At 44.1% G+C, this 11,234-nt stretch overlaps 1 protein-coding gene and 1 pseudogene across 3 annotated transcripts in view; one reads left to right on the plus strand and one right to left on the minus strand.

Annotated features, from left to right (window-relative positions):
• Positions 1–266: 266 nt before the first annotated feature.
• The window catches only part of MRO (maestro), a 31,101-nt gene continuing 20,133 nt past the window's right edge, over positions 267–11,234 (plus strand). For 2 of the 3 annotated variants that reach the window (XM_011928765.1, XM_011928768.1), the window contains exons 1-2: positions 5,884–5,905; positions 6,097–6,221. In XM_011928765.1, coding sequence (XP_011784155.1) covers positions 5,884–5,905; positions 6,097–6,221 — 147 coding nt within the window. Of the gene's footprint in view, positions 339–5,883; positions 5,906–6,096; positions 6,222–11,234 lie in introns of those variants that run through there. The other variant, XM_011928769.1, reaches the window with a different exon arrangement.
• Positions 1,555–2,109, minus strand: LOC105502571 (annotated as a pseudogene).

An 11,234-nucleotide genomic window follows, 5' to 3' on the forward strand; every position in this document is an offset into this window, starting at 1 on the left:
TCTTCCACAATAAAGCATGTATAGCTTTCTCACTGGGCCCTTGCACAAATAGGAAATGTAACGTGAGAATCTTAGAAGTTTGCAAAACTGCATCATTTAGAATGTATCGTTAGCAATTATCAGGGGCAGATAGCAGAGGCCTTATTATGTATTTCTCTCTTGTGATAAAACTCTAATCTGGCCTATGTTTCATCCTCAAGGACAAAATGTGGTTTATTGTTCACTGCAAGCTTGTTTAAAGGACAGAGATGTTTCTAGGCTGATTCATATTCACCCTTCATCAGGATGAGCACAGAGCGAGAAGCTAGCCACGCTGTGCTCCTCATTGCCTAGCTCAGGTAAGACAGCACAGAACAGTCTCAGGATTCAACTGATTCTGCTAGACACTGTAGTTCAACACAGTTGATTGATTGCTAAAGACTTAACCAGTTCAACTGAAAAATGTTTACAGAAGTTCACGATTACTTTTTGGAAGTGGGGTGTTGGTGATGGTATGGGAGTAATTAATATCTCAGGTAGGAAAGGCATTTAAACTTGAACTTATTTTTTAAATTTTAATTTAATTTAATTTTTATTTATTTATTTTTTATTTTTTGAGATGGAGTCTCACTCTTGCGGCCCAGGCTGGAGTGGAGTGCAGTGGTGTGATCTTGGCTCACTGCGACCTCTGCCTCCCAGGTTCAAGTGATTCTCCTGCCTCAGCCTCCGAAGTAACTGGGATAACAGGCATGCACCATCACACCTGGCTAATTTTTGTATTTTTAGCAGAGATGGGGTTTCACCACGTTGGCCAGGCTGGTCTTGAACTCCTGACCTCAGGTGATCCTCCTGTGTCAGCCCCCCAAAGTGTGGGGATTATAGGCATGAGCCGCTACTCCTGGCTTTTTTTTTTTTTTTTTAACTTTGTTTTTAAAAGACAGTGTCTTGGCTGAATGTGGTGGCTCACGCCTATAATCCCAGCACTTTGGTAGGCCAAGGTGGGTGGATCACAAGTTTAGGAGATCGAGACCAGCCTGGTCAACATGGTGAAACCCCATCTCTACTAAAAATACAAAAAATTAGCTGAGCATGGTGGCACACACCTCTAGTCCCAGCTACTCGGGAGGCTAAGGCAGGAGAATTGCTTGAACCTGGGAGGCAGAGGTTACAGTGAGCCGACAGCATACCACTGCACTCCAGCCTGGGTGACAAAGCAAGACTCTGTCTCAAGAAAAAAAAAAGAAAAGAAAAAAAGAAAAGTAAAGGCAGTGTCTTGTTCTATCATCCAGGCTTGAGTGCAGTGACACAATCATGGCTCACTTTAGCCTTGACCTCCTGAGCTCAAGCAATCCTCCCGCCTTAGCCTCCTAAGTGGCTAAGGACCACACATGTACATGCCACATTGCCTGGGTAATTAAAATTTTTTTTTTAACTATAGAGATGGGGGTGTCCCTATGCTGCCTAGGCTGGTCTCAAACTCCTAGGCTCAAGTGATCTTCCCGCCTCAGTCTCCCAAAGTGTTTGGATTACAGGCATGAGCCACCATGGCTGGCTAAACTATTATTTGCAATTATCTTATACTGAATGTATTCCTAGGCTGTGTCGTTTCTTCAGTTTCTTGTGGGATGCCTTTTTCTTGTGTGTAAGTATCTCTTCTGGTTTAGAAACAATTTGTTCCTTTTTAGCGAAGATCATCTCCATGCAGCAGAGGGATCTCTCATATGGGTTAATCTGACCATGAGCTCTGTAAATACGGTGTACATCTTGGCTTTGTTCAACTGAATGTGCTCGATGATCCAAGAATGTACATCTAAACCCTGAAGTTCAGCATTGCTCTCTGCATTTTTAAGCACATGCAGCAAAAATTCGACACCATTTTTGGGCACCAAGCCTGCATCCAGCCCCATTGTTTGGCCTGGGCACACATGCCAGCTCCACCTTTGTAATGATGGAAAGGCACACAGTGCCTCTGAAAAGTGACATCTTTCAGGTACTTGGTGTTTTTTGGGGTGTGCATACCTTGATGGCCTGCACAGTTACATGGGTGTTCTTAAAGGTAACATAAAGATTTGAACCCCTTGGTTTGCATGATTTTGTGGAGTTTTCTGGGTCAAGGGATAGGCAAATCATTTTCAGAGATTACCCCAGGCCAAGAGGCTACAGAAAGAGCTTGAATTTTTTCTCGCATTCTGGCACCAATAGTAACTATCAAGTAATAAAAGAGAGAAAACGGAAGGCATAACAGCCAGATGGAGGGTTGGATGAGACAGCTTACCGTTTACAGAGTTTGGAGAACTGCATCTGGGCGTGAGGAGACCTGGGCCATGGGGCACTCCTGTCTCCATGTGCTGGAGGGTATTTGAAGCCGAGGGATATACACCCCAATGCTTCTTCCTGCAGCATCTATTTCATTCAAAGACTAGCAGCCAAAATACCTTTGTATTTAGATTATGACACATAGGTAGAGGAGTGGGAAGCAAATGTGGCATGAAGTTTGGGAAGAGTCTCCCAAGGCTGTCCACCTTGGAGGCGAGCGGATTGTGGAGGAGTCAGGTTAGGTGGCTCATCCGGGTGGCTAGCTGGCGTGCTTTCATGGCCTCGTGTTCTCACTGAGCCTGCCTCCTGGGAGGCGTTTCTCATCTCGGTCTAACTGGTTTCACTAAGCACAGGAGTGGATGCTCCATCCTCTACGAAGGGTTTTCCCTAGTGACTGCCCTTTGACTCATTATCACCTCCTCTTCTTGGCTCTTATCAATTCCTCCCTTGCGCTGTGGGCACATAAGCCCCAGTCCCAAGTCCACTGCTGGTCGATTCTCCTCGAGAGCGCAGTCTGAGTATTGGTCCCACCTGCCGAGCACTCTGCCTCCATGGAAGCAGGATCTCAGTAAACACTGGAAGAAAGAAAGAAAGAATGAGAAGCTGGTAATCACAATCTGTGGCTAAGGAGGTGGCTGATTTTATTTCTTTTTAGAAGTGAAAATCAAGAGAGGGTTTCGTTACCTCGAGGGCGGGGTGCGGGGGATGTATTTCCTGAAAGAAGATGAGAGGGAGGAAACTTAAATCTCTCCCTTTAAGATAAATTTCCTGGCAGGGCGCGGTGGCTCATGCCTGTAATCCCGGAGGCGGGCAGATCACCTAAGGTCAGGAGTTGGAGACCAGTCTGGCCAACATGGTGAAACCCCGTCTCTTTCAAAAATACAAAAATTAGCCGGGGTGGTGGCAGGCGCCTGTAGTCCCAGCTACTCGGTAGGCTGAGGCGTGAGAATCACTTGAACCTGGGAGGAGGAGGTTGCAGTGAGCCAAGATCCCCCCACTGCACTCCAGCCTGGGTGACAGAGTGAGACTCTGTCTCATTTAAAAAAAAAAAAAGAAATGAAATAAAAAGGATAAATTTCCTGATTACACACTGTGCACGCACACACACAGGGAAGTGCTTCTAAAAGTCCTGAAACTGAAGATAAACCATTTTGATTGGTGACTGTCTTTTGTCCTTATCTCCGTCTAAACAGAAGGTGAATTGTGGATTGCTTTAGCTTTGCCTGTTGCCCTTTTCATCAGTAATGCAGGCTAAATAATTACCCTCTTTGCTTTTTCCAGTTGTGTCAGCCCCAGTGTACTTCTGGCAATAAGGAAATGTTAATTGAGAATGAAAATAGAGTCATTAAACCCTTACATTAAATAATTATGGTGTGTTCTTTTAAAGACCTCGCGTTATCGGTATACAAATACGTTGCAATCAAGTTATCAAACTTGCCCTCTAATTTCCAAAGAACTGCACTGTGACCCAGGGCCACATAAGGAGAATCTTAGACTCTTGTGGGCATCATGAGTTGATTTTGATGCTTCCCATGTTTGTGCTGTGTCTGGGATTCTCTAGGGGCAGTTAGCTGCATCCAGGCCCTTTATGAGAATTGTTTAGCAGAGCTGAAGGCAGCACTGTGCAAGTATCAGAGAGGTTCCTGGATATCAATTCCAGTTCTGGCCCTGATTTTCTTTGTAGTTTTAAGCCAAACAGGAAAATTTATCTGCATATTAGTTCTCTTATTTAGCAGTAGAGAAGATACTATTTCTCTGTCCAATGTCTTAAAACTTGAATACAAAGAAACTTTAGACACAAGGGATTATTAATAGTGTGCCTGTTATGTTTCTGTTCGAGGGGAGGAGGGTATGTAAATTTCAGTTCTGATTCACAAAGGAGATTCTGCAGAGAATCTTTACAGTCATACTTTGGACTTCCCTTCTCCAGTCTCCTCTGTTCTTTGGATAATCTTATTACCTTTTTGGTCATTCTAAGCACTACATGGATTAGTTCAGTATATAGATTATGGCCATATAAACCTCATTCTCACTCTTGGCCGATAACCTCACTCTGGTTTTACTGAAAAGATTAAAGCTATTTTGGAAGAATTGAACTCGCCCATTCCTCTCAGTTTCATGTTGATGTATCTTCATCTCTGTGGCTGTCTCCCAGTTGCAGACAGAAGCAGCCACCTTTCTTCCTCCTCCAGAGCTAACCCTTTCCTTTGTGCCCTTGATGCCCCCCTCCACCTCTTCCTATTACCACTACTCGACACCACCCACATATTAGGGCTCCCTTGCAACCACTTTCAAACAAGGCCAGGCTTTATTCCACTTTAAAAAGCACACAAGAAAACCAAAATGCTTTTGCCTGACTTTGCTGTCTCTTCTAGTCTATTTATTGCTTTCCTTTTGCAGCAAGACATCTCAATTTCCTCTTTCCTCATAGCCCCTTAGTTTTGCAGCCTAGCTTCCTTTCTCTATCACTCTATTGAAATTGTGTCCTCAAATGTCACAGTGGTGCCCTTGTAACTTAATCTGAAAAGGGTGGTGTTTTAGCCTCATTCTTCTTATTTTCTCAGCAGCATCGATTTTCTTTCTTTCTGCCTTTTTTCTTCCATATTCCACTCTGACATAGTTCTCTGGTTTATATTTTTCTGCTTATCTCCTCATTGGGTTTTCTAGACCAGTCCACTGCATAGCATCATGGCTGAGTCCAAGCTCTCACATTAGCCTGCTTGTGGCTGAATTTTAACTCTGCCACGAATTAACTGCATGACCTTTGTCAAGGTAATCTCCCTGCGCCTCAGTTTCTCCAGCCTTAAAATGGAGACTATAGTAGGAGTATTAACTTTCGGTTTGATGTAACAATTGAATGAGATAGTCTATGTAATATTTATCCCAACATTTGGCACATAGAAGTTTTCATTGAATGTTATCTATTAGCATAACAATAAGCTTCTCCATCTTCGAAAATATAACTGTTCTTTTTTTCTTTTAGGACATGTTTTCCGTATGACAGAAAGGCATACGGAAAGGCAGAGCGAGACGATAACTAATTATTGATAAATAGATTTATACATGTGGTTGGAGAGTCTGGGGAAGGAGAGATGATGAGGGAGAGAGGCTCCTAAATTCTGCAGGTGCTGTAGTTCCCTGATTTTAATTTTGCTTTGCTTTTTACCAATAAATCATTTTGAGAGCTTAAATCGCTCCTTTCAGGACATACGGTGTTTCTTGAGCAGGAAGGAACGTCAGCGGTTAAAGCTCTTGTTGCTGGTGCAACAATCAGTCACGATGAGTCTGCCTGGCATGGAACACAGTGTCCCATCCTTAGATTAAATGCGCTCTAACAGGATTATGTAAGGAAGGAGGCAGCCATGGCGGCATCTCTGTGCAGAGGCCTCCTGGAACCCGTCCATTGAGTCATGCCGCCATCTCGCGGCCGCAGGGGGAACGGGCCTTGACAGGGCCATTTTGTTTGGTGCAGAGGGAAGGTCCCCAGAATTGCCGTCTACAGAATTTTTGCAGAAAGTGTCGGTCAGGCTGACGTGAGGGAAGAATGAGGGGGGATATCACAGCAAGGAGAAGGAAAAACACCTCAGCATGGCGTGGGGAAGCAAAGGGCGCAAGTGATGCTTGTGCCAGCCCACAGTATTCATGTCGGTTTCATTCCAGAACAATTCCCACTCCCGCCCCAATACTCTATAAACTTTGACTTTCCCCTCTTATTTGATTCTCACTTTCCATCACTCTGTGCCGACCCGTTATCCTGAACAGACCCTGAGTCACCTCCTAATTTCCCTTCTTGTATGTTAGGAATTCAGGGCTGGGAAAATTTAGCCGAGTCATCACATTTGGCTACTACCCGGGAAAGCAGCCCTCCCGAGTCCGGAACGGGCTCCGGTTCATCACGTGGCAGCCGCCTGCAGGAGCCGCCGCAGGTAAGGGACACTGTTGGCCGGGGCAGCCCAGATGCAGCGGGAGGTGTCCTGGCTGCACTTGGGTTCCCAAAACCTTTCTGGAATGTCACTCTGGTCACCAGTATCAGAGGGAGTTCAACCTCTAGGGGATAGCTGTTTGGTAATGTTCTCTTTGTAAAACTGAAGTGGGCAATGTTGACCAGGAAGCTGATTTTGTTTGCTTTTCACAAACTATGTTGATTGATCAATAGATGCGTTATAGATCATTCTACTGTCAGCAATATAATAGAATGGCAGGGACGCAGGGAAGATATTGACACTTTAAACTGAAATGTCTATGTGATCTGTCTTCCCTGGTTCAGCACACAGGACATTGCCAGGGAGCTGAACCTAGGCTTCTAGTACAGTGACTGAAAGGATAGCTTTCAGAGTCCTGAAATCTGCTCTGCCACTACTATTTGACTTTGAGTTAATTGTTCAACATTACTTTAAGCCCCAGTTTTTTCTTTTCTAAAATGAAGACGATTTATTTTTATTTTTATTTTTTGAGACAGGATCTTGTTCTGTTGCCTGAGCTGGGGTGCAGTGGCACAATCTGGGCTCACTGCAACCTCTGACTCCTGGGTTCAAGTGATTCTCCTGCCTCAGCCTCCTGAGTAGCTGGGACTACAGGTGTGCACTACCTTGTCTGGCTAATTTTTGTATTTTTAGTAGAGCCGGGGTTTCACCATGTTGCCTAGGCTGGTCTTGATCTCCTGATCTCAAGCAATCTGCCTGCCTCGGCCTCTCAAAATGCTGGGATTTATAGGCGTGAGCCGCCACACTCAGCCTACATTGTGATTTATAAGTTCAGTGTTGGAAGGATTTTTAAGCAATCTAACAGTTTCTTCTGCTCATTTTACAGATAAGGAGATAAAATCAAAGTGTTTTATAATTTTGGCCTTCATAATATACCTTTTGGCTTCAATAAATAAAAGGATTATTGACCAAAAATCTAATATTTTGAGTCAGAATGATTCAAGTTTGCAAAAGCAGATTGGAGTCAGTGTAAAGCGTAAAACAGTCTTCTAAGTTACCCCAAATCCACGTATCTTCAGTGAGATCAGGTATAAGCACAACATGGCAGTGAACACAAGTCCCAGCTGGGGTCATGGGGTTGGTGAAAACCAGGGGTTCTGCACATAGCTCACTCAGGAGTATGTTCCAGAGAAAGAATTGGTTGAAGAATGTGTACAGAGATGAGTAAAACTAGAAGCAGAACTAGCTGTGTCTTTGGCTTGCAAAATGGCGAGGTGACCTCCTGGTCTTGGTTATACAAGGTTAGGCACGTGTGGTGACCATAGAAACCCACCAGCAAATGTAATTCTCCTAGGAAAGAATGCCTGTCGTGTACGGGTGAGTGGGCTTGGAGGAGGAGTTAGAACACCCTAAGAAGTCTTGGAATCTGTATACTACCTTAATTCACAGTGTGTTTAAAACGATCCTCTCTGAGATCCTGTGTTGCAACAGATGAGAATGATCCTTTTGTTTTTGTTGGATTGGGTGTAAAGGACTTAATGTTTTAGAAAGGAGGGAAGCACTGCAGGCAAGAAGGAGGGCGTGGGGGTGGGGGGAGTCCTTTAAGAAGCTGTGAGTACAGGAAACACAAGGCTCTGGCGAGGGGCCTTGTGACCTTGATTTAACTCCTAATTTGTTTTATTTTTTAGGGAAACTTTTAACTGAAGAATAGCATCTTGGAAAAGTTGCATAAATCATAGACAAACAGCTGCTGTGATTTTAATTTTATTTTTAAAGTGAAATTCAAAGTGCTTCACAAACATATGGTATCAATCTCTTGTTCTCTGCATAGACACTGACCTCCTTCCCTTTCTCATCCCTCAGCCCCAGCTCCCTCCCTGACTTCCATGGTTTCTACTACTGCATGGACTCAGCCTAGCGGAGTTTATTTAATTTCCAGGATACAGGTTCTTCTACATCAGCATGCGTGTAGCATTGCTAGGCACCATATACAAAAAGTGCGGTGCTCAGGCCCAACACTCCCTGAGATTCGGATCCAATTGTTCTGGGGCAGGCCTGGAGTTTATTATTATTATTATTTATTTTTATTTTTTAGAGACAGGATCTTGGTCTGTCAACCCAGCTGGAGTGCAGTGGCGCAATCGTGGCTTACGGCAGCCTTGGACTCCTGGGCTTAAGGGATGCTCAGCCTCCCAAAGTGCTGGGATTACAGGTGTGAGCCACTGCACCCACCTCTGGCTTGGAATTTATAACACGTACCCCGGGGAATTCTGATATAGAAGGCGCAGCCAACACTGAGAAATGCTTTACTTTTTCCGTACCCAAGATTGAGATGATCCCTGAAAACCTGTGAGATTAAACGACATCACAGTTTTTTTCTTGTGTTGGGGAGGCAGGGTTTGCTAGAAGAAGTAGTGAGCTCAAGATGGAACTCTGTATGAGTTTCTCTAACCACAGATCGAATCTTCCAGGTGGAGCCACTCAGTTCTCATTTACTTTGCCCCAACGGGAGCATGACCTTGAGTTCTACTTACACCTATGAAGGCGAGGCTGGCTGCTTGATTTCTGAAGCCTGGGGAAGCTGCCTTGGCTGGCTAAAGCCCTTAGCTGTTATGCTAATCTTGGAAGAGAAGTCAAGCAGAAAGAACAGGGGAGCAGGTTTGTTTTCCTTCCCAATGGAAAGGAGCTTCAGGCATGATTTTCTTATGCCTTGGAACAGAGATACCAGCTGTTTTATAATGAGGCCCGTGCCCTCCTTGGTGAGTGGGCCCTCAGCTTGAGGGAGTTTTGCTGCTTTTATTTTGATTTTGAAATTTGAGATTTTTTCATTTGAAGGTAATCTTAATGCTATTAAATTCATACATATGCTACTTTAAATGCCCAATCCTATTTATCTAAAACAGACATTGCAAGCATACAAATATCTATTCTCTCCACATGTCAGCACCCATTCAGATCATGGTTTGGAAATGGGGAGAATGGAATTCCCTTAAACTGCAAGTCAGCTGGTGTTTCTTTACAGTTAACGTTAGCAAAATTTATGCAAAATAGTAATTCACAATGGTCTTCTCTATTTGTTAACTCACAAGGAAACACCCTCAAAACTGTATTTTGTTAAAGTGTTCAGAAATGTGGAAAAACTGAACTATATAAATATTGAAAAGTTAAAAATTCCTTAATTTTTTATTCTTGGAACTACTACCACAATTTACAGGGCAATATACCTGATGTAATGAAAAGAAAAAGAAAAAGCTACAGCAGATAAAAGACCGTAGGGATGTGCATCTAGCCAATGCTACATTGCATTATCAATAGCTGCACTTTTTGCAAACTGTAACTATGATAGTCCTGAACAAGAAGGGTTTTCTGTTTAAGCTACAGTAAGTTTTCTAACTATGTATCATTGTTCCTTCCATGGCAGATTTTTACAGTTCCTCTAATGCATTTGTGATGACTATTTCAAGGTAACTTGCTGCTTTCCCAAAACTTCTCATTCTTTCTCCTGCTAAGAACTGTAGCCTGTTACTACTGTTTTTATTTTTTATTTTTTTTGGAGACAGAGTCTCGCTCTATCCCCCAGGCTAGAGTGCAGAGGCATGATCTCGGCTCACTGCAACCTCTGCCTCCCGGGTTCAAGCGATTATCATGCCTCAGCCTCCCGAGTAGCTGGGATTACAGGCGCCTGCCACCATGCCCAGCTAATTTTTGTATTTTTAGTAGAGATGGGGTTTCACTATGTTGACCAGACTGGTCTCGAACTCCTGACCTCAGGTGATCCACTCACCTCGGCTTCCCAAAGTGCTGGGATTTCAGGTGTGAGCCACCGTGCCCAGCCTCCTTTTCTGCTGTTTTTAGAACCTTCTGCTACCATATCCACTGTTTCCACTACCAGATCCATAACCATCACCATAGGGACTGCCTGAGCTTCTTCCACCAAAACTGCCCCATTTCATGGATTCATAATTTGATTGCTGTTTCCAAGATCATTATAGATCCCACCACCACCATAGTTACTGCCACCAAAATTTCCTCCTTCATTGTAACCATCATATCATCCACCACTGCCACCATATGGATTACCTTGGCTTCCATATCCTGGTCCACCACCACCATGGTCCCCTCTACTATTATGACCAGGATCACCACCCATAGTGGCTACCGTCACCTCCAAATCCATTCTATCCACCGTCATCTCCTGCGTAACTGTCTCTGCTGCCATCACCTTCATCACCATAGCCTCCTTTCCACCAAAGTTCCCACCACGGCCAAAATTACCTTCACCACCTCCAAAGTTTCCTCCACGACCAGCCAAGTTGCCAGATCCACTTCCATGACCTCTTTATGACCCAGTAGACTCCATCTCATTTAGAAAGGACTCTTTTTACTTCACAATTATGCCCATTAATAGCATAGTATATCTGAACAAAATTGTTTCACGATCATCAAAAGTTACAAGAGCAAATCCTGTTTTCCACTCTGCCTGGCTTCCCTAACTTTTTTATTTATTATTATTATTTTTTGAGATGGAGTCTCACTCTGTTACCCAGGCGTACAGCGGCATGATCTTAGCTCGCTGCAACCTCTGCCTCCTGGGTTCAAGCAATTCTCCTGCCTTAACCTCCTGAGTAACTGGGATTATAGACATGCACCACCATGCCCAGCTAACTTTTGTATTTGTAGTAGAGACAGGGTTTCACCACGTTGGTCAGGCTGGTCTCGAACTCCTGAGCTCAAGTCATCTGTCCACCTCAGCCTCCCAGAATGCTGAAGTTACAGGCATGAGCCACTGTGCCTGGTTCATAACTTCTATGGTTTCAATCTTGTCACACTTTTCAAAAGAGTCTCTCAAATTATATTCTTCTGTCTCTTCCTTATTACTCTCAACAAATATTTTCTTTTTTTTTTTTTGAGATGGAGTCTCTCTCTGTCGCCCAGGCTGGAGTGCAGTGGCACGATCTCGGCTCACTGCAGTCTCTGCCTCCCGGGTTCACGCCATTCTCCTGCCTCAGCCTCCCG

The sequence above is a fragment of the Colobus angolensis genome, unplaced genomic scaffold (assembly GCF_000951035.1).
Source record: "Colobus angolensis palliatus isolate OR3802 unplaced genomic scaffold, Cang.pa_1.0 Scaffold8, whole genome shotgun sequence".
NCBI classification, from domain to species: domain Eukaryota; kingdom Metazoa; phylum Chordata; class Mammalia; order Primates; family Cercopithecidae; genus Colobus; species Colobus angolensis.